General features: G+C 44.4%; 1 protein-coding gene across 2 annotated transcripts in view; it reads left to right on the top strand.

The window, feature by feature from the left end:
- Positions 1 to 26,698, top strand: part of atp10a (ATPase phospholipid transporting 10A) — a 351,086-nt gene that overhangs the window by 122,771 nt on the left and 201,617 nt on the right. For both annotated transcript variants that reach the window (XM_059646782.1, XM_059646783.1), the window contains one exon: positions 460 to 654. In XM_059646782.1, the coding sequence (XP_059502765.1) occupies positions 460 to 654 (195 nt within the window). The remainder of the gene's footprint in view (positions 1 to 459; positions 655 to 26,698) is intronic.

Here is a 26,698-nt window from a genome sequence, read left to right as displayed (position 1 = left end):
TGAATGTAGACATTGTCACTGTTGGGGCAAAATTGGGAAGGCCTGAATGTGGACTGTGGTCCATTGGGGATGATCTAATTCCATAGGTAGGTACTAAGAAAGGTGATTTGGCTGTAGTCCCTGGTTTGCTTCAGTAAGTGGTCGAGCAGTTTCAAAGCCAAAGAGATTACAAGAGAGTTGCAGTGGGAGAGAGGTCCACTGAGGTTATTTCTGGAGGGAGATGGGTAACTTCTTCAGGGTAGGCATCCTTCGAAGAGGTTTCACAGTGGGGTTAAAATTGTTTCAGAGATAGTAGGAACTGCAGATGCTGGAGAATCTGAGATAACAAGGTGTAGAATGGATGAACACTGCAGGCCATGCTGCATCATAGGAGCAGGAAGGCTGACGTTTCGGGCCTAGGCCCTTCTTCAGAATTCCAAATACTTAAATTGTTTTCTAACTTTAATCTTTTGTCCACAGATGTGCCAATGCCTACTTTTTGTTTTTGGCTCTATTGAATTGGATCCCTGTTGTTGAAGCATTCCGAAAGGATCTCACCATGATCCCATTAGTTATAGTTCTGGGCTTGGTCGCAATTAAAGATGCTATTGAGGACTATCGACGATACAGATTTGACAGAGCAATCAACCATTTACTAACAGATGTGTTTGACAGGTACTTTTGCACAATTATATCAGAAGTTGTCTATCATAGTGCTATTAAAACTCAAAAGTTATTTTCAGGAACTCACCAATTGTTAAATAACAAACTCAGTATTTCAATTGAACTGGTTAACAGTAGAAAATATATAATCGTTTTACAAGAGTGTGCATTTATATTGAGCCTTTAATGTAATAAAGCAGCTCCAGGAGGTTTGTGGACATATATTGAAGCAAAATTTGACACCAGAGATAGTAGGAGCTGCAAATGCTGGAGAATCCGAGATAACAAGGTGTAGAGCTGCATGAACACAGCAGGTCAAGCAGCATCACAGGAGCAGGAAAGCTAACATTTCAGGTCTAGACACTTGTTCAGAAATGGGGGGGGGGTGGAAATGGGGATTCTGAAAAAAATAGGGAGAGAGGGGGAGGCAGTTAGAAGATGGATAGAGGAGAAGACAAATGGAGAGGAGACAGACAGGTCAAAGAGGCAGGGATGGAGCCTGGAAAGGTAAGGGTAGGTGGGGAGGTAGGGAGGAGATAGGTCAGTCCAGGGAGAATGGACAGGTCAAGGGGGCGGGATGAGACTAGTAGGTAGGAGATGGGGTGGGGCTTGAGGTGGGACGAGGGGGTGGATTGGAGGAAGGACAGGCTAGGGAGGCAGGGACAGACTGGGCTGGTTTGGGGATATGGTAGGGACAGGGGAGATTTTAAAGCTTGTGAAGCCCACATTGATACCATTGGGCTGCAGAGTTCCCAGGCGGAATATGAGTTGCTGTTCCTGTAACCTTCTGGTAGCATTGTTGTGGCACTGCAGGAGGCCCATGATGGGCATGTCATCTGCGGAATGGAAGGGGGAGTTGAAATGGTTTGCGACTGGGAGGTGCAGTTGTTTAGTGCGAACTAAGCGTAGGTGTTCTGCAAAGCGGTGCCCAAGCCTCCACTTGGTTTCCCCAATGTAGAGGAGGCTACAACAGGTACAGTGGATGCAGTATACCACATTGGCAGATGTGCAGGTGAACATCTGCTTGATGTGGAAAGTCTTCTTGGGGCCTGGGATGGGGGTGAGGGGGGAGGTGAAGGGGCAAGTGTAGCACTTCCTGCAATTGCAGAGAAAAGTGTTATGTGTGGTAGGGCTGGAGGGGAGTGTGGTGTCCACAAGGGAGTCCCGGAGAGAGTGATCCCTCAAAAAGCAGACAAGGGTGGAGATGGAAAAATGTCTCTAGTGGTGTGGTCAGATTGCAGATGGCGGAAGCGTCAGAGGATGATGCATTGGATCCGGAGGTTGGTGGCACGAAGGGAATTCTGTTTTGGTTGTTATTTGTGAGGAGGGGGTGTGAGGGAAGAGTTGCAGGAAACGTGGGAGACACAGTTGAGGGTGTTTTCGACAACTGTGGAGGGGAAGTTGCAGCTCTTGACATTTTTCCCTCCCCACCCTTATCTGCTTTCCAGAGGGACCGCTGTCTCCGTGACTCCTTTGTTCGCTCCACACTCCCCGCCAGCCCCACCACACCCGGCACTTTTCCCTGCAACCGTAGAAAGCATTATACTAGCCCCTACACCTCCAGCCTCACCCCCAACCCAGGCTCCAAGAAGACCTTCACATCAAGCGAATATTCACCTGCACATCTGCTAATGTGGTATACTGTATCTGCTGTTCCAGATGTGGCCTCCTCTACATCAGGAAAACCAAGCGGAGGCTTGGGGACTGCTTTGCGGAACACCTATGCCTGGTTTGCACTAAACAACTGCACCTCCCAGTCGCGAGCCATTTTAACTCCCGCTCCCATTCCGCAGATGACATGCCCGTCATGGGCCTCCTGCAGTGCCACAACAATGCCACCTGAAGGTTGCAGGAACAGCATCTCATATTTCACTGTGGAACCCTGCAGCCCAATGGTATCAATGTTGACTTCACAAGCTTCAAAATTTCCCTCCACCTACCGCATCCCAAAACCAGCCTCCTTAACCTGTCCTTCCTCCCACCTACCCCCTCCTACCACCTCAAGCCCCATCCCCACCTCCTACCTACCAGCCTCTTCCCGCCCCCTTGACCTGTCCGTCCTCCCTGGACTGACCTATCCCCTCCCTAACTGCACACCAGCACTCACGTTTACTGATTCCACCCCTGCCACTCTGAACTGTCTCCTCTCCACCTATCTTCTATTTTATCCATCTTCTGTCCGCCTCCCCCTCTTTCCCTATTTATTTCAGAATTCCCTTCCTCTCCCCCATTTCTGAAGAAGGGTCTGGGCCCGAAATGTCAGCCTTCCTGCTCCTCTGATGCTGCTTGGCCTGTTGTGTTCATCCAGCTTGTTATCTAAAATTTGACACCAAGCCACTTTAGATGACGTTAGGGAAGAGTGTCAAAAAGATTAATTGAAAAAATACATTTTAAGGAACATCTTAAAAGAGGGAAGTTAGAGCTGGAGCAGTTTCAGAAGGGACTGGTAAATGCAACACTTGTGTTTTTGTTATTCCATCAACATTGCACCAACACGTCAACCTACGAAATATGATTTATGCACTGGCATGGGATTTAAACAGTCTGACCCACTAGATAAGAGGAGAAAAATGCTTCCAGTAGAAACAAGCTGGCTCCTCTCAAGTGAAGGCGCTGATGGTGAGGAACTGGTGACCTGAGCATTGAAGTATGTGACACCAAATCTCTGAGGGCAGAGCTCCAAACCTCAAGTTTAAATTTGTAACGTTAACCCCTTAGAAGTTTGCTTGAACCCAATGTTAACTGATGGGTCTGGTAATCAGTGCATTTCGCCAGACAGCAAGTAGCAGCAATGCAAATAAAAGCAAATAAACGCCCTTTGCTCCTCATTCCCTTATCCCCAAACAACAGAAACATAGCTGTTATAGAAAACAGGCATGTGATCACCCTAATCACAAGCAGCAATATATATTGTGATGACCTGCACCTCTGTTGCCCTACATCCAGCCTATCAAATGGCAGAATGAAAGCTAATCTTTAGTAATTCAATTTTATTTTTTAATCCAGAATTTATGTCGTATGAATATTTTTGTTTCTGTGCATATGATTATTTGTGTGTTATTTGAAAACAGAAAAGTATACTGGAAAAAAGACAGAACTCATGCTGAACAGTCATATTCTCCACTCACTCTCCATGCACAATGCAGCAATCGGCTGGATAGGTTGGGCTTGCAAACATATGCTTTGAAAGTGACAAGGCAGGTAGATTGTACATTACTTTTTTAAAGTGACAGGTTACCAGTGTGTAACTGCACCCAACTGCAAGCTGAGAGCTCAATCTGTTCACAGTTTCCAACAGAAATGGCCAATATACTGCAAGAGTCACAGGCATTCCTCCATCACTTCAATGAGTTAGAATGATTATATATATTAATCGGAGGCATCTCACTGGCTCAAATTTGGTTGCAGTTTTAAATCATTGTACATGAAAAGCGGCCTTTGTACCTCACACAGGAATCTTGAAAATAATATCTGGAACCCCATTGTTGTGCCAAGATTTTAACAGAGAAATGTTACACAGATAACCCATCGTCTACTGTGCGAGCCAGCTAAGCCGATTTAATCTCTTTATATAGGAAGGTTATCACTGCCTTTGAGAGGATAAAGAGGTGATCAATAGCAATTAATCCACTTGGCTGGAATTTACATTATAAGTAAGTATTTAGGAATTGTGCTTTTTCTTTGGAAAGAGGAGATTCAGGGTATTTATGCTGGAATCCCAAAACTGGGAAGCCTCTTCATAGCCTCTATACTCCAAACAGTATAGATGAATGAGTAGATAAACATTGCACAAAACCTGCTCTACAAAGTCTACAGTCCATTACAGCAGAGGTGGAGGTTGACTGTTTTGTTATTATCTAATGATTTTGCATTACTTTCGTACGATTAAAGTCGAACAAGATCAAAACAAGTTCTGTAACATCTCAATCTAGTGCTAGGCACTGTCAAAGATTTTAAGACCATAAGAAATAAGAACAGGAGTGGGAGTCCCTGCCTCTGAAGCCTGCTCTGCCATTCAATGGGATCATGACGTATTCTAAATTTGTCAATGTCCACTTTTCTACCCTTTTCCCTTTGCACCTCAATTCCCCGACTGATCAAGATTCTACGTCAGCCTTAAGTATAGACAAGGACTCTGTCCCTACAGATCTCTGTAGGAAAGAGTTCCAAAGTCTTAAATTGGCATCCCATAATTCTTAGATTATGCCCTCCTGTCCTAGACTCTCCTGTGAGGGGAAACATCGTCTCACTTAAGAACCCTAATGTTTCAATGAGATCACCTCTGATTCTTCTAAATTCCAATGAGTTGAATCCCGAGCTGTTTAATCTTTGCTCATAAGACAATCCCTCCATATCAGAGACCACCCTGCTTACTTATTCTTCAAATCTAGGAAGTTCAGAGTACCGTTAGAAAAGCTTCACACAAGTTTTCCTGCCCCTGTAGGGGTAGTCCTATTCCTTAATTCATAAGATCATTACTTTTATGAATAAGTAAGTGGGGAATATGTATCCATAATTGCTCATTTTTAATGTGAAACCACTATTTCTAGAGATCAAAATTCTGAACCTACACAACAATCCATAGTGTGCAGTATCTATCTTTCTGTTTGCTGTGCATTGTGTTTGCTCAGCAGGGTTGCTTACTTAAAAATTGTTGCTACAACCTGCCAGATGACAAAGGGTCTTTATCCACTGAATCACATAAACTAGGAAAATTACATTAGTGAGCCTAGCAGCAACTGGAATGAGGTCGGCCAGGTGGACACCGTAGAATATGGGGCTCCTAACCTGGACCAATCAGGGATCTCTGGTTGATAGACATAAAAAGGAGTGCCAGAGGTTCTGTTCACCCTAGGAGCTGACTCTGAGCTAGCTGGGTCAGTATCAGATTAGCACACCGTAGTGTAGTAAGTATGATTTTGCAATAGTTTTGCAGGTGCCTGGATTAATGCCACTGAGACGTGTTTTCAAATCTGACCACAGCAAAGCAAACTTAACTTTCCTTACTTGAGAAAGATTGACTGGCACTGGAGGGGACACAGAAGAGGTTCACTAGGTTGATTTCAGAGTTGAGAGGGTTGGTGTATGAAGACAGTAAAGTAGACTGGTACTATATTCATTGGAATTTAGAAGAATGAGAGAGGGATCTCAAAGAAAAATGTAAAATTATGAAGAGAACAGAAAAGATAGAAGCAGAGATGTTGTGTCCACTGGTGGATGAAACAAGAGATACGGGGCATAGTTTCAAAATTATGGGGAAGCAGATTTAGGACTGAGGTCAGGAGGAACTTCTTCACCCAAAGAGTTGCGAATCTGTGGAATTCCCTGCCCAGTGAAGCAGTTGAGACTACCTCATTGGATGTTTTTAAGGTGAAGATAAATAGGTTTTTGAACCGTAACAGAATTAAGGACAATGGTGAGCTGAGCCCACGAAAAGATCAGCCATGATCTTATTGAATGGCAGAGAGGAGACAAGGGGCCAGATGGCCTACTCCTGCCCCTATTTCTTATGTTTGTGTTCTTATGTTTTTATGTTCCTTTATTCATTCATGGGCTGAGGGTGTCACTGGTTAGGCAGAGTTTATTGCTGATCCTTAATTGCCCAGAGGGCAGCTAAGTGTCAACCACATTGCTGTGGGTCTGAAGTCACATGTAGGCCAGGCCAGGTAAAGATGGCAGTTTCCTTCCCTAAATGACATTAGTGAACCAGTTGGATTTTTCCCAACAATCGACAATAGACAATAGATAATGGATTCATGGTTATCATTTGAATCTAAATTCCCGATATATATTAGATTCGAATTCCACCATCTGGCATGGCAGGATTCAAATCCAGGCCCCCAGAACTTCATCTGAGTCTCTGGATTAACAGTCCAGTGGTAATACCACTAGGCTTTTACCTCCCCTCTTATCAGGTATTATGCACGTGTAAATACAGGGTGACTTAGTGATGGGATACTGGCCTTTGTGGAGTTATTTCAAGCCCAATACTGTTGGGGAAGATACATTCCGATCTTGCTCCAGCCCTGCTTCTGTTTATACTCCGGCTCACCTCCTGCTGGAATCCTCTTCCACCTCTTTACGTCTTTGTCATTCCAAGACTTGTCAATTTCTGGTACTCATGGCAATCTTACTGCCTCACACCCTCTGTAAACATGAGATAATGCAGAATCTGTGTCCTAAATCAGCAAGGCCCAAATTTAAGATATCCATTCTTGCTTTCTATTCCTTCCATGCTTTCCTCTTCCTTATTTGTACAATGTCTTGCAAACACCCAAACCCACCAAAGTACCTTTATTCCTTCACTTTTGACTCCTTACATAGCCCTTATTTAAAGTAATCGGCCCTCAGTGGTCATGTGTTCAGCTGTGGAAATTCTAAGCCCTGGGATTCCTTCCCTACTTCAATCTCTCTTTTTCTACCTTTAAGGCAATCCTTAAAACATTCTTAAATTTTGTTTGATCATTCTGCTTTGAGGCAGCACAGTGGCTCAGTGGTTAGCACTGCTGCCTCCTAGCACCAGGGATCCTGGTTTGATTCCAACCTCAGGCAACAATGTGGAGTCTGTACATTCTCCTTCTGTCTGCATGGGTTTCCTTTGGGTGCTCCAGTTTACTCCCACAGTCTAAAGGAGTCCAGGGTGTGTAAACTCGATAGATTAGCCATGGGGAAATGCAGGGTTACAGGGAGCAGGTAAAGGAATGGGTCTGGGTAGGGTGCTTTTCAGAGGGGTGGTGTGGATTTGTTGGGCTGAATGGCCTGTTTCCGCTCTTTAAGGATTCTATGAAGCCCGTGACATTTTACTGAATTAAAGTTGTGATTTTCTTTGTTCACCCATGGGCTGTATGCGTTGCTGGCCAGGGTATTTATTGCCCATCCTTAGTTGCCCTTGAGAAAATGATGGTGAGCTGCTTTCTTGAACCATTACAGCCCATGTGCTGTAGTTTGACCGACAATGCGCTCAGTGTTGGAATTCTAGGATTATGACCCAGAGATAGTCAAGGAATGGCAATATATTTCCAAGTCAGATGGTGAGTGGCCTGGATGGGAGCTTGCAGGGGATGGTGTTCCCATGTATCAGCTGCCCTTGTCCTTCTCGATAGAAGTGGTTGTGCATTTGGAAGGTGCTGTCTAAGGGTCTTTGGTGATTCTGCAGTGCATCTTGTAGATAGTACACTCTGCTGCTCCTGAGCGTGGGTGGGAGGGAATGGATGCTATTGGGTGTAGTGCCAGTCAAATGAGCTGCTTTGTCCTGGATGATGTCAAACTCCTTGAGTGTTGGTGGAGCTGCTCACATCCAGGCAAGTCAGAAATATTCCATGACATTCCTGACTTGTGCCTTGTAGTTGGTTGTCAGGCTTTGGGGAGTCAGGAGGTGTAGTATTCCTAGCCTCTGACATTCTCATGTAACCACTGTGCTTATGTGGAGAGTCCAGTTGAGTTTCTGGTCAATGGCAAGTCCCAGGTTATAGTGGGGAGTTAAGAGATGATAACACTATTAAATGTCCAGGGGCAGTGGTTAGACTATTTCTTATTGGAGATTATCATTGCCTGACAATTGTGTGGCATGAATGTTACTTGGCACTTGTCTGTGTAAATCTGGATATTGTCCACATTTTGTCACGTTTGAACACAGATTGCTTTAGTATCTGAGGGGTCACAAATGGTGCTGAGCCTTGTGCAATTGTTGGCGAACATCCCCACTTCTGGCCTTACGATGGAAGGAAAGTCATTAATGCTGAAGATGATTGGACATAGGATACTACCCTAAGGAACTCCTACAGGGATGTCCTGGAGCTGAGATGACTGACCTCCAACAACCAAAACCGTCTTCATATGCGATAACAAGGTGTAGAGCTGGATGAACTCAGCAGGTCAAGCAGCATCAGAGGAGCAGGAATGGCCTAGGCCTGAAATATCACTTTCCTGCTCCTCTGCCGCTGTTTGGCCTGCTGAGTTCATCCAGCCCAACACCATTTTAGCACAGATTCTCCAACATCTGCAGTTCCTACATCTCTCTCCAACTTCATATGTGCCAGCTATGACTCCAACCAGTGCAGAATTTGCCCCTTCATTCCCATTGACCCCAGTTTTGCAAAGGCTCCTTGATGCCAGATGACTCGGTGAAATGCAGCCTTGTTGTCAAGACCTGTCACTGTCATTTCACCTCTGGAATTCAGCTCTTTTGTCCATTTTTGAGCCAAAGCTGCAATGAGGTCAGGATCTGAGTGGCCCTGGTGGAACCCAAACTGGGAGTCACTGAGCAGGTTATTGCTGAGCAGGTGCTGCTTGACAGCACTGCTGATGACACCTTCCATCACTTTACTGATGATCAAGAGTAGCCTGATGAGGTGGTAATTGGCTGGGTTGGATTTGTCCTGCTTTTTGTGTACAGAACATTCCCAGACAATTTTCCGCAATGTCAGGTGGATGCCAGTGTTGTAAACGTACTGGAAGAGCTTGTCTAGGATGGTGGCAAGTTCTGGAGCGGAAGTACCATTCGTAGAATGCGGTCAAGGCCCATTGTCTTTGCGGATTCCAGCCATTTCTTGATATCACATAGAGTGAATTGAATTGGTTTAACACTGGTAATTGTAATGAAGGGGACCATGAAGGAGGTTGAGATAGATCATCTACTCGGCACCTCTGGCTGAAAGTTGCTGCAAATCCTTCGGCCTTATCTTAGCACTGGTGTAAATACAGTTTGTCATTGTCATTGTTCCCAATTGCCAAATTCTTTTTCACATAGATGTAAGGGGAGGTGATGACCTAGTGGTATTATCACTGGACTATTAATCCAGAGACTCAGATAATGTCCTGGGGACCTGGTTTCGAATCCTGTTACAGCAGATGGTGGAATTTGAATTCAATAAATATCTGGAATTAAGAATCTAATGAAGACTGTGATTGTTGGGAAAACCAATCTGCTTCACTCATGCCTTTTAGGGAAAGAAACTGCCATCCTTACCTGGTCTGGCCCACCTGTACTTCAAACCCACAACAATGTGGTTGACTCTTAACTGCACTTTGGGCAGTTAGGAATGGGCAATAAATGTTGCCTAGCTAGCAACACCATTGTCCTATGAATTAGTTAAAAAAAAACCTAAATCCCAGGCTAGAGGTTTCGTGATATCATTTTTCTGAATCCTGGTTTTCTGCTTGTATTTTATAGGCCTTGTTCTCAGACTTCCTTCCACAATCTTGCTCAAAATCGGGTGGGATTCAGGTGGCTGAGTGGCCCAGGCACAACACAGACATCTTACTTTTCCATGATCTTCATTCAACTGATATCAAGGAGTGAAAGCCAGGCCATTGGATACAGTCCAAAGATGTGCAAGTTAGTTGGATTGGCCATGCTAAATTACCCATAGTGTTCATGGATGTGTAAGTTTGGTGCTTTCAAAATTTGCAGGGATAGGGTAGGGGTCAGGGTGGGATGCTCTTCGGAGGGTCAATATGGACGTGTTGGGCCGAATGGCCTGTTTTCACACTGTAGCGATTCTCTATCAATTCACTTACTGCTGCACCTAAGCCACTAGATAAGACCATAAGACACAGGAGCAGAATTAAGCTATTTAGCCCATCAAATCTTCTCTGCCATTGAATGCAATCATGGCTGATACAATCATTGTCAACACCCTTCCCTTCCTTCTATCCATCACTCTTGATTTCCATTACTCATTATAAATCTGTCTATCGCAGCCTGGAATAAACTTCATGTCCTAAACATTTAAGCCCTCTGCTGTAAAGGATTTCACAGATTCACTATCCTCCAAGAGAAGAAATTCCTCTTCATCTCTTCATTAAATGAGCAACCTCTTGTTTTGAGATTATGCCTCTCTAGTTCTAGACTTTCCCGCAGGGTAAACAACCTTTCCACATACATCCTGTCAAACCCTCTTAAAATCTTATATGTTTTAAGAAGGCTAGTGGTCGCCTTATGATCTTGGGTTTCCCCAGTGGCAGAAATGGGCCTTGTAACTTATGAAATGATTAATTTATTGTGGCTGCAGATTAGGCCAAAATTTACTGCAGACAAACATGCAGTCGTGAATTAGGAACTGGTGTCATCCACTTGGACCATCAAGACTGTGCTCTACAACACCAAATCAATAAGATCATGGCTAATCTGATCACTCCACATTCCCAACTACCTCTGATAACTTTTCTACTCCCTTGCCCACCAAGGATCTATCTATCCTTGCAGTAGAGATACTCAAACACTGTGCTTCCACCTCTGGTGGGCAAAGTCTTTTCCAAACCCTCAAGACCCTTTGTCAGAAGAAATTTCTCTCCAACTCCCTATTTTCAAATATTGAGCTTTAGTTCCAAATTCTACCACAAGAGGAAACATCCTGTTTACACATGCTCTGTCAAAACCTCTCAGGATCTTCAATCAAGTCAATTAGTTATGGATTTTTTCACTTGTGGAAGGTCCACGCTCCATTCTTTCGATACTGGATGTGCTGTCTGATGGCAACACTACCAGAATAGAGTGGATGCCTCTATCTGGTTGTAATTCCATTGTCAAAATGGGCCACTCCTGTTTCTGTATATCTTTAACTGAATAAATGAGGACAGTTTGAATAGATGGCACTTGTTTTGTGAAACTGTACAGGAATTTCATTAAGAGCACACTGTACACATTCGATGGCCCTTCAGGCATTGAAATAGGATATGGTCACAGCAGGATCAGAGAATCTGATAGGTGTACTCACAAATGGGCAAACTCCAGTCCTAACCCCATTATGCCATTCTGAATCCCAGTCTCCGACTTGTAACTTTTGATTCCTCATGCCGAATCCTTTCTGTAACCTAACTTTGTTCTCCAACTCTGCTCAGACTTCAACCCATTTTCTCAGAGAACAGTTCACTGAAAATGAATGGAGAGCTCACAGTTCATTTCCCACTCCAGGCAGCTGTGCTGCTAATGGAGCAGAAAACCTCTCAACACGAAGAAAAATCAACTGGCCAATCAGCCTCAATCAGGCGTCCCCTCTCCAACGGAATTTTCTGGACTCACTCAGTCCGCTATGTTAGCAAGCAATGTTCATAAGAGAAGTGATCCAAAATGCAGCTCAAATACCAATGTATTGAGAAATCTGTTTGCGCATTTGTAGATATTATAAACATTGAGAACATCTTGTCTAGCCTAGATCTAAGGCAAGTGTACACCACATAGTTCCCATACAGAAGTGTGGAAAATGTACCATCTTTGTAAAATGATACTCACCATTCACATCAGACATAACCATAGACCATATAGCCTCGTGCCACTGTTTCCCCATCAATGTATCTTGCTGTATAAAGATTGAGGATCTGCGGTTCAGAATCGGACAATTCTCATACTTTTTCTCATTTGCATTTATTCATTGCATTGTTCTTCTGTGTAACACAAATGCAAATGTTAAACAAATGCGGTTTTGAGGCCTTTGTCACATCTTTAGCTTACTCTCCCAAAATGTTTCGCAAACCAATCAGGCACTATTGTATTGTTAAAAGCAGAAAGAACTGTGGATGCTGTAAATCAGTAACAAAAACAAAGTTGCTGGAAAAGCTCAGCAGGTCTGGCAGCATCTGTGAAGGGAAAAAACAGAGTTAATGTTTCGGGTCCGGTGACCCTTCCTCACAACTGTACTGTTGTCAGGCTTGTCATATAGCAACGCCCACAGTTCTTGGAGATTACATTCTTGGAGAAATTCACAAACAGCAAATACACAAGAACCGTGCATATTTTATAATGGGAGTATATTGGATGGGTTCCAACAATTTACAGATTCACTGCCAACAGTTTACAGTACTAGAGAGAAAAAATATATAAACTATGATTTCAATACTTATAAAGGTGTCCAACTGGAATAATTGATAAATAGCAGAAAAGTTCTTTAAAATTTGGCATGTTTATCCTTACTACAAAGGCGTCCAACAGGATGTGTTTATAAATTAACAACAATGAACACATACATGCAAACAATTTAGTCAGCAACATGTTAGATGGGATATGGATAGTGCCCTCTCTAGCCCAGAAAATGCAATGTGGGAAATCATGGACACCAAGATAACAAAGTGTGGAGCTGGATGAACACGGCAGGCCAAGCAGCATCTCAGGAGCACAAAAGCTGACATTTCGGGCCTAGACCCTTCATCAGAGAGCGGGATGGGGAGAGGGAACTGGAATAAATAGGGAGAGAGGGGGAGGCGGACCGAAGATGGAGAGAAAACAAGATAGGTAGAGAGGAGAGTATAGATGAGGAGGTAGGGAGGAGATAGGTCAGTCCAGGGAAGATGGACAGGTCAAGGAGGTGGGATGAGGTGGTAGGTGGGAGATGGAGGTGTGGCTTGAGATGGGAGGAAGGGATGGGTGAGAGGAAGAACAGATTAGGGAAGCAGAGACAGGCTGGGCTGGTTTTGGGATGCAGTGGGGGGAGGGTAAAAGCTGGGCTGGTTTTGTGATGCAGTGGGGGGAGTGGAGATTTTGAAGCTTGTGAAGTCCACATTGATGCCATTCGGCTGCAGGGTTCCCAAGCGGAATATGAGTTGCTGTTCCTGCAACCTTCGGGTAGCATCATTGTGGCACTGCAGGAGACCCATGATGGACATGTCGTCTGAGGAATGGGAGGGGGAGTTGAAATAGTTCGCGACTGGGAGGTGCAGTTGTTTGTTGCGAACCGAGCAGAGGTGTTCTGCAAAGCGGTTCCCAAGCCTCCGCTTGGTTTCCCCAATGTAGAGGAAGCCACACCGGGTGCAATTGATACAATATACACCATCCACTTTTCCTAGACACATTTCGGTATTTTAAAAAATTTTATGACATTTTCTGCAAGTTGTCTTTTTTCTGCAAATCAAGAGTAAGCTAAGTCTGTACGCACTGTGAGCAAATGAGTTACATAATGGCCCAGATATTCTGAGCAATAGGGTGTGTGGTGCCAAGCCAGTAGGATGCCAGATGGATAAGGGTTGAAAATGGCAGATTAGTGGGAGCTGAGCACGCCTGTTAGCTCTAAGGGGAGGACAGGCCTGTGAGAGTGGGGTTGGTAGTTGAGTCTGCCAAAGACTCAACTTGGTTGAGGAGCCAAGGAGGGGAATGGGTCTGATCTGGGAGAGGCGTGGAGTCAGATGTCAAGGAGGTTTAATTGAGGATGGTCAGTTTCATAGTTACACAAAATGAGTAGGTCTTTAAGCCTCTCAGTTTTCCTGGGTAAACAGTGAGCTAACTGAGTCGGAACCCTTTGAATCTCTGACTTGAATAGATTCTTTCAGTGAGCTACAGATGCAGAGAAATGGTCCATCACAGAATTCTGGGCTATTCCCACGAGGTCCACTATTGGTATTTTCTCAAAGGCTTTGTAGGGGTGAGTATCCGAGATCTCCACGACCTTCTGTGAGAAGTGTTCCCTGATTTTATCGCTGAATGGCCTAGCTCTAATTTTAAGTTTAAGCCCCTTGTTTTGACATCTTCTACCAGATAACATAATTTAGGATTTCATAAGGTCCCAACATGTAACTCCAGTCTACAATGCAGAATTGACACTCTCACCATTGGAATAACTAAGCCAATGTTTTACACAGGAGGCAAATTCGTAAATGGCAGACATGCAAAAATCAGGATTTTACTGAACAGGAAACCTGGATATCAATAAATGTACATACAATATATCTCTTCATGATTTATTTTTATTCATACATGATATTAGGGTGTCACTGGCCAAGCAGCATTTATTGCCCATCCCTAATTGCCCAGAAGATGGTTAAGAGGCAACCAAATTGCTGTGGGTCTGGAGTCACATGTTGGCCAGACCAGGTAAGGATAGCAGTTTCCTTCCCTGAAGGACATTAGTGAACCAGGTGGGTTTTTCCTGACAATCGGCAATGGATTCACGGTCTCTTGCTAGACTCTTAATTCCAGATATTTATTGAATTCAAATTTGAACCTGGGTCCCCAGAATGTCATTTGAGTCTCTGGATTAACAGTACAGCAATAATACCACTGAGACATCTCCTCTCCCATGAATCAAGTCATCGGTTTATCCACTTTTAGTGGCAATGATTGAGAAATGAAAGTTACATAAAACACTAAGAGAACTTCTCTGCTCTTCTTCAACATGGGAAGGAAAAGGTGGGGATTTTTACAGCCACTTTCAAGTATATTTGTGACCTTGACTTAACAACTGTTCCAAGGGTTCTCTTCAGAGTTTAAGTGAAGCATTAATTTTGGATGAAATACTGAAATTCCTGGAAATGGGATGAGTTTAATATAGTATAACTGTTCAATTTGGATGTGAGTTCCAGCACTGAGATTGAGGCTGGAGCAAATTATACTAAATTATCACCATTCAATGTTACTCTGCAGTACTCTGAAACATAGGAACATTAGAACAGGAGCAGGTCATTCAGGTCCCTCAGGACAATTAGATTATGACTGATTGCCATTTAGACTCCATTTATCTATCATGGCTCCCTAATCCACTACTACTTTTATCTAACAAAAATATGTCAATCTGAAATGAAAGACATAGGAATAGTTTAATGGCATCTGTGGAGGGAAAGTCACAGAGTTAACATTGTGTGTTGAAGAAGACATGGACTCAAAACATTAACTCTGTTTTCTCTCTCCACAGATGTCGCCAAACCTGCTGAGTTTCTCTTCCATATTTCACTCCAGTTTCAGATATCCGGCATTTTCAGTACTATGCCTATACTTTTTGTGGGGCACAGAATTTCGGATTTCCATTACCTTCTGTAGAAGGTATTTCCTTATGTTACCCCTGAATGGTCTAGCTCTAATCTTAATGTTATTCCGCCTTGTTCTGACCCCTTCTCTCAGATGACATGGTTTCTCTCTCGCTACCAAATCCTTTAATCATTTTAAATGCTTCAATTGGATCATCCCTTAATCGTCTATACTCAAGGGAATACAATTCCAGTCTGTGCAAAATTACAGCAATTAAAATATCCTCTGAGCATTCACTTTTGTTCAGTATCACCCTTTCAAGTAGCCATACTGTAACATTGAATGCCTCTTGTAGATGGTGCAGTAGGTGGACTAAAGGTGACAAAAGAGTGAAGATAACATTGACATGTCAGTCATATTAAACTGGACTAGTATACACCAGGATATATCAGGGTGGCTACTTCGATCTAATGGCCTTGCTAAGGAGGATTCAACAAAATACTCACTGCTCCTCTGTTGTTAGAACAAAAGACAAAGAACAATACAACGTAGGAACAGGCCCTTTGACCCTCCAAGCCCACACTGGCATATTTTGTCCTTTCATGTTAAAACTGTCTCCACCAACAGGATCCATACCCCTCTTTTCTCTTTCTATTCATGTATTCGTCCAGGTGCTTCGTGAATGCTGCTGTAGTATCTGCTTTCACCATCTCCTCTGGCAACAAGTTCTAGGCACTCACCACCTTTTGTGTGAAACAATTGCCTCGCACATCTCTCTTAACCTTCCTCCCTTGCACCTTGAACCTGTGTCCCCTAGTAATTGACTGCCTCACCCTGGGAAAAACCCTCACACTTTGCACTCTATCCATTTGCAATCTTCTAAAATCCAACAGTCGCCCCCTCAGTCTCCAGTTTTCCAGTGAAAACAAACCCAGTCTATCCAGTCTATCTCTTCATTGCTAAAATCCCCCATACCAGGCAACATTCTGGTAAACCTTTTCTGTACCATCTGGTAGTTCTTCTTCCAGCTGCCTCAAATCTACACAAAAACTAGAAGGAAAAGCAAGACTTAAGAATCTTTTTGAAGCAGCTAGCCAGAGTGAATGGAACATAAATTGCCAATATTGTCATGTTATTCCACCTGAGATTTTACGTTCAAGTATTGTTTTGTTGGTAATTGAATACAGAGTAGTAATTTAGCTCGTGTAACTAGACTAAATATTTTCCATCACAGAGACTGGATGGTGGGCCCTACATATTCTATAGTAAACAATTTGCTTGAAACAGTTTACTTACTGGACCTGAACGATGCCAGTTCACTGCTTTAGAGAATTAAAAAATAAACACAGGTTACAGTTTGGGAGAGTTACTGTTTGCAACTGCTTGCTGATCATAATAATAAAAAAACAGAATCTGTTTTAAAGAAAACACAAAACTTGTAAATCAGTTGGATATGGGTGTACTCATTCAAGAAAAACAGAATGTTAACATGTCGTTAACACAAGGAAATAGTGGGTAAATGACCTTTATTGTCAGGGATTGGAGTAGAAGGATATAAACTTAGATAGGGAGGGACCCCTGTAGTATCATGGCAGTGTCCCTACCTCTGAGCCACAAAGTCCAGGTTCTCCAGAGGTGCGCCAGAGCATATTTGAACAGGTTGATTAGAAATATTTACAGCTGGCAGCCAAAAGATGGATGTCATGGCCACGTTGACAGATTTGAAATCCATTGGGGTCTCCCCTAATAGCTTTGAAACCTGCTGACTGCAGCTATGAATTTCTCTGAAATAGAGGGTGTTGCGATGCGGTTTTAGTGTCCATACCTATAGGTCAGCAGTCCTGGTTGCATCTCATTCAGCCTTAGGGCTTTATCAAATTTAAACACAGGTGGACTTTCCAATGCATCCTCTTTATAGAGTTACAGAGACGAAGAGCACAAAATAGATCCCTCAGCCCAACTAGTCTATGCCGACTAGATATCCCAAATTAATCTAGCCCCATTTGCCAGCATTTGACATCTATCCCTCTAACCCCTTCCTATGCAATTTCAGAAGAAGAGTCTAGGCCCAAAATATCAGCCTTCCTGCTCCCCTGATGTTGTTTGACCTGCTGTGTTCATCCGGCTCTAAACCTTGTTATCTCATATACCGATCCAGATGTTTTTTAAATGCTGTAATTATACCAGCTTCCACCACTTCCTCTGGCAATTCATTCCATACACGCACCATCCTCTGTGTGAAAACGTTGCCCTTAGATCCCTTTTATATCTTTTCCCTCTCACCTTAAACCTATGCCCTCACATTTTGGGCTGCCCCCCCCCAATCCATGTCCGTCATGGTTTTATAGGTTCAGAAATGTTCACCTAGATTGGCTCAACAGTTTTCAATTGGAAAATGGCTGCCTCAATGGAGTCTGAGTGAAATACCTAGGAATTTTTCAAGAAGGGCTTGGGACTATCAACGGGGCCAAAGCCACTTTACGTATTGATCAGGAAGCAATTCTGAGATTTTGCAAAGCCTGCCTGGTGCCATTTGCCTTGCAGGTAAAAGTAGAGGCAGAAATCAAGAGGCTGGGGAGTGAAGGAATCATCAAACCAGTGCAGTTTGCAGAATGGGAACCAATTGTGAAGCCTAACAGCTCAGTTTGCCTTTGTGGGGATTTTAAGCAAGCAATAAACTGCTTATCACAGCTGGATAAACACTCAAACCCTCGCACAGCGGACTCGTACACAAAGTTGGCAGGTCGGCTATCCTTTGCGAAGCTGGACATGAGCCAAACCTACCTGCAAATATGACCGGATGAGGAGTCCCAGAAGTAAACATCAATGAATATCCATGAGGGTTTATACCAATATGCAAGACTGACATTTGGGATACTATCAGCTTGTACCCATTTCTAGCGGACCATAGAGAACATTTTACAAGGGGCTACCCCAGGTTGCCATTTGTCTGGATGATGCACTAACAACAGGGAAGACCAATGATGAGCACTTGGAGAACTTGGACATTGTCTTTAAACATTTCTCCCAGGCAGGCATCCGCCTTATGTGGAAAAAATATATGTGTTCCAGGTGCCTCAAGTGGCCTACTTTGATCAAAGAGTAGGTAAAACTGAGTTACACCCATTGGGAGAGGAAGTGAGGGGGGGCCAAAGGATCACTGGCTCCCACGTCGATACCAGAGCTTAAGTCTTTCTTTGAGTTAATTAATTATTACAGGAAATCCATACATAACCTGGCCTCCTTCTTGGCACCTCTACACCCGCTATTGAAAAAGGGTCAGCCTTGGAAATGGTTGTAAAGCAGCCTTGAGGGAAGTGAAAAATCTATCGTCATCAAAGCTGTTGGCCAACTACAATCTGAAGCGGCAAGTCGTGCTGACATGCGTTGCCTTCCTATACCATATCGGGGTAGTGTTGGCTCACCGCTGGTCCAACAGAGAGGAGCTGATGCTGAATGCAAGTATGCCCAGATAGAGAAGGAAGGTTTAGCAATCATCTTTGGTGTGAGGAAGTTCCACCAGTACCTTTATTGACTGGAAGTTGTTATAGTAGCAGATCACAAACCCCTGATAGGGCTACTGAAGGAAGACAAAGCAGTGCTGTCGAAAGCTTCTGGTAGAATTCAGTGTTGGACCCTCATTCTCAGTGTGTACAGGTACAACTTAGAACACCGTCCAGAAGGCCAAGTGGCTAATGCGGATGCCTTGACCCACCTCTCACTGGTAGATAGTCCACCAGGGGTGCCTCCCTTGGAAGAGTCCGTTATCATTTTAAACTTTCTGGACACTTTCCAGTCACTGTGGACTATATCCAACTGTAGACACAGAAGGATCCTGTCTTAGCGAAACTGAAGCAGCTGGTGGTAATGGGGGAAACAGAAGGGCCATCGCAACCAGGATTAAAACCTTCTTGGAACCAGTGAGAACCAATCACAGTAGAGGATGACATCTTACTGTGTTGGAGCAAAGGTGATTGTCTCATGTAAAGGCCGCTGCCAGATATTGGCCAAACTCCACCAGGGTCATCCAGGGGTTTCCAAGATAAAGATGCTGACGACATACAATGCCAAGTAGCCAAGGTTGGATACCGATATTGCTGTGTTGGTGGCGGGGGAGGGGGTGCCCAGAGTGCCAACCAGGATAGAAATTGCCATCTGAAAGGTAGTAAGTGAGTGAGTGAGTGAAGGAGGGAGGGAGGGACAGAGGAAGGCCAGGCATAATATTTGCTATATTGGTCCTCTTGGCTCATCCATTGCAATGTTCAAGAAGGCCTGCAAACAAAATATACATGACACTAAATAAAACAAATCAAATCACATAAATGAGCTGAACTATGAGATCTTAATGGGACAGCTTCAGGTCAAATCGCTGAACACTTAAGTGCTTTTTTTTTGATGGGATGCCCACAGAAGCAATCTTCCAACCCACTGCTGTTCCAGGCCTTCACTCAATCCCCTCCACCTTCCAGGATTATTACCTCATCTCCAAACCCCACGGTTGTACCTCCAATCCCCCCACTCCTGGGATTACTTCACCCTCCAACTCCACACTCCCCATCCAGGAATGTCTCCTGCACCTCCACCCCCACCCCCCAGCCCTTCAATTTCCTCTCTAGGAATACAGCTCCCATCCCTTCCTGACCTGGCCTTACTTCCGCCAATCTGCCCTTCCCTCCTGCTGCTCTAGAAGTCTCCAGACTTATCAGCCAACTCAATGAGTAAGTTGTATCAGAGATAATGGGAAGTGCAGGTGCTGGAGAATCTGAGATAACAAAGTGCAGTGAAGGGTCAGCATTTGTGCTCCTGAGATGCTGCTTGGCCTGCTGTGTTCACCCAGCTCCACACTTTGTTATCAATGAGCAAGTTGTCTGATTCCTCACTGTATCTCAAGCCAGCAAGTCCATTGTGGTACCAATGCAAAGCCATGCAGTGTGCCAGTAACATTGCCAGAAGATTCAATTGGCCAAATAACCTGGGGCCTCAAACCAGCCAGGAGAGTGGTAGTTTACTTCTTCTGATTTTGTACCACACGTTTGTTGAATGTCCATAAAAACTAGAGATATATATTTTTGCTGCAAACAAAGCCTTGATTTATAGTAGAAACAATTTCTTCTCACTGGTCACATAGAGAGAAACAGGTCCTTCTGTTGCTTCAGCTAGCACAAGTGATGTGGTCAGACAGTCAGGGAAACCCATCCGAAGTGTTGGAATCCATCAGTTTTCCTTTCCTCTATATTGAGTACCTGATGATAAGGTGACACTCAATATAAAAGCCTGAAGAAGAGGTTTGAAAATTCACTTCTTGAGCCAAGGTCGTCATGTGCATAATTGTTTGATACGAAAATGCTTGGCCATCAGAGCAACTGGCTTGCATTGTATTAAAGAAATGCAATACAATTTTTATAATTGATAATTGATACTTTTTGTATGACAGATGATGTATTTGTAAAGTCGGCAAACCCATTCACTAGGCACAATGAAAACTATAAACATTTCCAGCTCAAGTGCAACTCGTAAAAGACAAGCAGCAGGCTGTGCACCGATGGTGCTTTCCACCTTGCGAAGCACGGGGAGAATGTCTTAGAAATTTTGCATATATGTGCTGCCTTATTACAGATTTCAGAACCCCACCAAGGGGTCAGAATTAGAAATTTGGGTCATAATATTCCTTAACTAATTCTGTCAATGCTTGAAAGGTTTTCGTATCTGATGCTTCAGGGAAAGTTAGACTTCTAATAACTGAAAAAGCTATAGATCCACAAACTGTCTGGAGAACTACTTATTGCTTTTTCCCCAGCCCTAATGTCATTTTCCCTGGAAAAAATAATACATTTGTTCCACATACTGGTCCTCGTGTTCAACAGCAGGGTCAGCTGAGTCAAGCTTCCTCAATAATGACATGTTGCCAGAAATGCTTACCCCAACTGAGAGGCAACTGTTGCGAGTGAATTTGTTCAGGAGTGTGATTTTCTGTCATCACTACTGAACAGAGGCGGTATCCCATCACCAGATTACAGGCTATAATTACCCTTTATTTATATAGACACTGCTCCAGCTCCCTCAGAGCCAGCTGTCAGAGCAAACAGGATGTCTGACACTCTTGTTCCTGTCCATCAACCAGGGGTCTATGAAGTGTACCTGGCTGACTTTGTTACAATCATTACACCCTTGATCCTTTTACTGGTTAAAAATGTCCATCTCAGCTGTGAATAAATTCAATGATGTAGACTCAGCACTCTCTGTGGTACAAAATTCACTACCCTTTGAGAGAAGCAATTCTTTGCCTTAAAAGTGCAAATCAGAGATCATGCCCTCAGCACCTAGAATTCTCCACAAAAGGAAACAGTCTTAAGCACATCGACCATGTCTTAAATCCCTAAGAATGTGCATGCTTCAATAAGATTGCTAGTCTTCTAAACTGCAGTAAATGCAGTTCAACCTACTCAACCTCGCCTTGTAAGACAGTCCCACCGTAGTCAGGATCAGACTAGAGAACATTCTCAGGACTTTATCCAATGCCATATTATCATTTGTGAGATAAGGACCCCAAAACTGTTCATACTATTCCAGCTGTGATCTGACTAATGCCTTGCATAGTTTCAGTAAGGACTCCCCATTTTTAATGGCCATTTCCGTTGAAATAAAAGCTAACATTTCGTTTGCCTTCCTGATTACATGTTGAACTTGGATGCCAGCTTTTTCCTCTATTTGTTGATAGGGCAAGGGTGACGCTGGCTTGGCAGCATTTATTGCCCATTCCTAATTGCCCAGAGGGCAGTTCAGAGTCAACCACATTACTGTGGGTCTGGAGTCACATGTAGGCCAGACTCAGTAGGAATGGCAGTTTCCTTCCCTAAAGGACATTAGTGAACCAGGTGGGTTTTTCCTGACAATGAGCAATCGATTCATGGTCATCATCAGATTCTTAATTCCAGATACTTTACTGAATTCAAATTTCACCATCTGTTATGGCATGATTTGAACTCAGGTCCCCAAAATGTTATCTGGGTCTCTGGATTAGCAGTACAGCAATAATACCACTAGGCCATCAGCTCCCCATTTTTATGATGTAGGCCCAAGGACTTCCAAATGTCTGTGTGCTGTTGCCTCCTGCAGTCTTTCTTCATTTAAATAACATTCAACTCCTGTACTTTCAAGCTGCATGTCAATTCTTTTTTCCAGTGGCATGGAACTTACTGTTGTCCTGATAACAGGAATGCCACATGTCAGGCAGTGTGTTGGCTGGTGCTGACAAGCCCAGTGTCCAAATTCAGCATTGAAGCACTGTGCGGGTCATTAAATCCCTACAGTGTGGAAGCAGGGCATTTGGCCCATCGGGTCAGCACTGACCCTCTGAAGAGTATTAGAATTAGATTTTATTGTCCCGTATACTCACAGGAATACGTGACTACAGTGAGAAGTTCACAAAATTGCCATTTTCTGGCACCGTCTTCATTGCAAAACCAGAATCTCAAAAAAAAGAACAACAGAAATAAAAGAAAACCAAGAGGTAAGAAAAATGTCTAGATCTCAAAATCTAGGTGTTTTCACAACGAAGATTTTTGCAACCAGTGATGCAGGCACCCAGGCCTAGACACGGCCTGCAATCTCAGTCAGCCTGAGAGCCTCGTGTCGATCGCTGCTGCCACCATTGCCGGAGAAGCTTTGTCACTGCTGCAGGAGCCAAAAACTAGGAGGGCATCCTTGCCGCTGACTCCAATTGCTGGAAGGAGCCACATCCATGGCCTAAGACCACTGCATGGCCTGGTCTCACTGCTGCACTGATGCGGCTGACTAACCCACTGCCAAAGGCAGTCATGCACCAGGAGGTGAAGGAGGAAAGTGGTTCTCTCTGCCTCCCTTGCATGGATTCTTTCACTTATGCAGACCCACTCCCTTACCCTATCCCTGTCACTCTGCATTTCCTATGACCAACTCACCAAGCCTGCACATCCGTGGACACTATGGGCAACTTAGCATGGCTAATCCACCCTAACCTGCATATCTTTGGACTGTGGGAGGAAACTGGAGCACCCGGAGGAAACCCACGCAGACTCAGGGAGAATATGCAAACTCCACACAGTGTCCTGAGGGTGGGATCGATCCTGGATCCCTGGCGCTGTCAGACAGCAGTGCCAACCATTGAGCCGCCATGCCTCCCTCGAGTAATAGAGGAAAATGGCTGGTTGTGCAGGGCACTCTATAAAAGTGACACAGGCCCTCAATGACACAACAATTAAATTTCATCTCTTAAATGTTCCTTGTTATATTTTTAAAAACCCAGTTGTTATTGCCATTAAACACTGCCTTAAGCAAACTTGGCATCAAGCAGCCCCCATAAAGAATCCGAGGGATACAATTTAATTACTTGAGTTTCCCACTGTTTAGATTGAAACAATCATCTCGATTTTACTGAAATGATATAGTGCAACAAAGCACCAACAATTCTCAGTGCTAAAGCAACTCAACCACTTCGATGTATCCCTGCTATTCACAAGTTCTTAGTAATGCATCATTTATTTCTATTGCACTGTGCCCGAACAAACACTGGCCAGGTGCAGAGCTGGCACATTTGGTAGTAACACAGAAGAGCCTAGTGCCAGGACGAGCTAAATCAGGCAATTAACATTTTCAATTGCAGCCTGGCAGTTCAACAACAGAAAATTGCTGGCCAACTGCACTTTTACTTTCTAAATAACTCATCCTCTTGGAACGGTAACCGCATTACAGTGTGGATTTGCATGTGATGGAAGAAGATCCATAATTTGCCCAAACAGACAAGTGTTCACTCCAGCAATTTTTTGGAGAACATTGTGGGGCCAAGTTTAAGGGCCTTTGCTCAGCAATCTTGAAATAGGTGTAAGTGGAAGACTGAGATAATGGGAAATGCAGATGCAGGAGAATCCGAGATAACAAAGTGTGGAGCTGGATGAACACAGCAGGTCAAGGAGCATCTCAGGAGCACAAAAGCTGATGTTTCAGGCCTAGACCCTTCATCAGAGAGGGGGATGGGGAGAGGGTTCTGAAACAAATAGGGACAGAGGGGGAGTCGACTGAAGATGGATAGAGGAGAAGACAGGTGGAGAGGAGAGTATAGGTGGGGGGGTAGGGAGGGGATAGGTCAGCCCAGGGAGGACAGACAGGTCAATGGGGTGGGATGAGGTTCGTATGTAGGAAATGGAGGTGCGGCTTGAGGTGGGAGGAGGGGATAGGTGAGAGGAAGAACAGGTTAGGGAGGCGGGGACGAACTGGGCTGGTTTAGGGATGCAGTGGGGGAAGGGGGGATTTTGAAGCTGGTGAAACCCACATTGATACCATTAAGCTGCAGGGTTCCCAAGCGGAATATGAGTTGCTGTTCCTGCAACCTTCGAGTGGCATCATTATGGCACTGCAGGAGGCCCATGATGGACATGTCGTCTAAAGAATGGGAGGGGGAGTGGAAATGGTTTGCGACTGGGAGGTGCAGTTGTTTATTGCGAAGCGTGCGTAGTTGTTCTGCAAAGTGGCCCCCAAGCCTCTGCTTGGTTTCCCCAATGTAGAGGAAGCCGCACCGGGTACAGTGGATACAGTATACCACATTGGCAGATGTGCAGGTGAACATCTGCTTGATGTGGAAAGTCATCTTGGGGCCTAGGATGGGGGTGAGGGAGGAGGTGTGTGCGCAAGTGTAGCTCTTCCTGCGGTTGCAGGGGAAGGTGCTGGGTGTGGCGCGGTTGGAGGGGAGTGTGGAGCGGATGAGGGAGTTGCGGAGAGAGTGGTCTCTCCAGAAGGCAGACAAGGGTGGGGTTGGAAAAATGTCTTTAGTGGTGGGCTCGGATTGTAGATGGCGGAAGTGTCGCAGTATGATGCATTGTATCTGGAGTTGGTGGGGTGGTATGTGAGGACGAGGGGGATTCTCTTTTGGTGATTATTGCGGGGATGGGGTGTGAGGGATGAGTTGCAGGAAATGCGGGAGACACGGTCAAGGGCGTTCTTGACCACTGCGGGGGTGATGTTGCGGTCCTTGAAGAACGGGGACATCTGGGATGTACGGGAGTGGAATGCCTCATCCTGGGAGCAGATGCGGTGGAGGCAACGGAATTGGAAATAGGGGATGGAATTTTTGCAGGAAGGTGGGTGGGAGGAGGTGTATTCTAGGTGGCTGTGGGAGTCGGTGGGCTTGAAATGGACATCGGTTTCTAGGTGGTAGCCTGAGATGGAGACTGAGTGGTCCAGGAAGGTGAGGGATGTGTTGGAGATGGTCCAGGGAAGACTGCTGGGCTCCATATGAGAACTTCCAGGGGGCAGCTCATTAAGGCCCTATAAGTCTGCTGTTCAGCTATATGTCCCTGGGGGTACAGGTCCAATGGAAGGCTCTGCAGCCTTGGATGCACCACAGCCCCATGGTCAAACCAGCCAGTGTATGACGAGAGTTTAGAAACCCTTCTACAGGATAACCAGTTGCTGTGGCACGCTACTGAGTACAGTTTCACTGGGCCATGGTAGCTCATTGACAAGATAGGAATTGAAAATAATGCATGAACAAGGATGGAGAATTGGTTAACAGACAGGAACGAAAAAGCGGATCAAAATGGAGCATTTTCAAGTTGGCCAGCAGTGATCACTGGACTGCCACAAGGATCAACGCTTAGCAATTTACAGTCTGTAGTGATAACTCATATGAAATGGAAGCACGGTAGCTCATTGGTTAGCACTGCTGCCTCACAGCACCAGGAAACCCAGGTTCAATTCCACCCTCGGGCAATTGTCTGTGTGGAGTTTGCACATTCTTTCTGTGTGGGTTTTCTCTGAGTGCTCCAGTTTCCTCCCACAGTCCAAAGATGTGCAGGATAGGCGGATTGGCCGTGCTAAATTGCCCGTAGTGTCCAGGGATGTGTGGGTTATAGAGGTAGGGGTCTGGATGGGATGCTTTGACCGTCAGTGTGGATTTGTTGGACCAAAGGGCCTGTCTGCCCACTGTAGGGATTCTACGATCTAGAAACGATGGAGTAATATATCCACGTTTGCCTATGATACAAAGCTAGGTGTGTGGACACAAAGATGCTGCAGAGAAACAAAGGCAAGTTAAACAAGTGGGTAGCAATGTGGCAGATGCATCATAATGTAGGAACAAATTACTGCAGATGCTGGGATTTGTACTGAAAACAATCAATGTTAGAGATCGCAAAGGGTCAGACAGTATCCAAGAAGAGAGAGCAAGCTAATATTTCAAGTCGAGATGACTCTTCATCAGAGCGCTTCAGCTCTGATGCATTATAGTGTTGCAAAATGCCATGTTATTCATTTTGGTCATAATCATAGAAAACCAATTTTTTTTAAAAGGTGTGAAACATTTGAGTATTCATCTTAATTAATTGATTTACGTATTGATAGTGTCACACAGTC

This window comes from Stegostoma tigrinum, chromosome 6 (assembly GCF_030684315.1).
Source record: "Stegostoma tigrinum isolate sSteTig4 chromosome 6, sSteTig4.hap1, whole genome shotgun sequence".
Lineage (NCBI taxonomy): Eukaryota > Metazoa > Chordata > Chondrichthyes > Orectolobiformes > Stegostomatidae > Stegostoma > Stegostoma tigrinum.
Note: the sequence above shows the minus strand (reverse complement) of the source record. Positions and strands in the feature narration are given on the sequence as shown.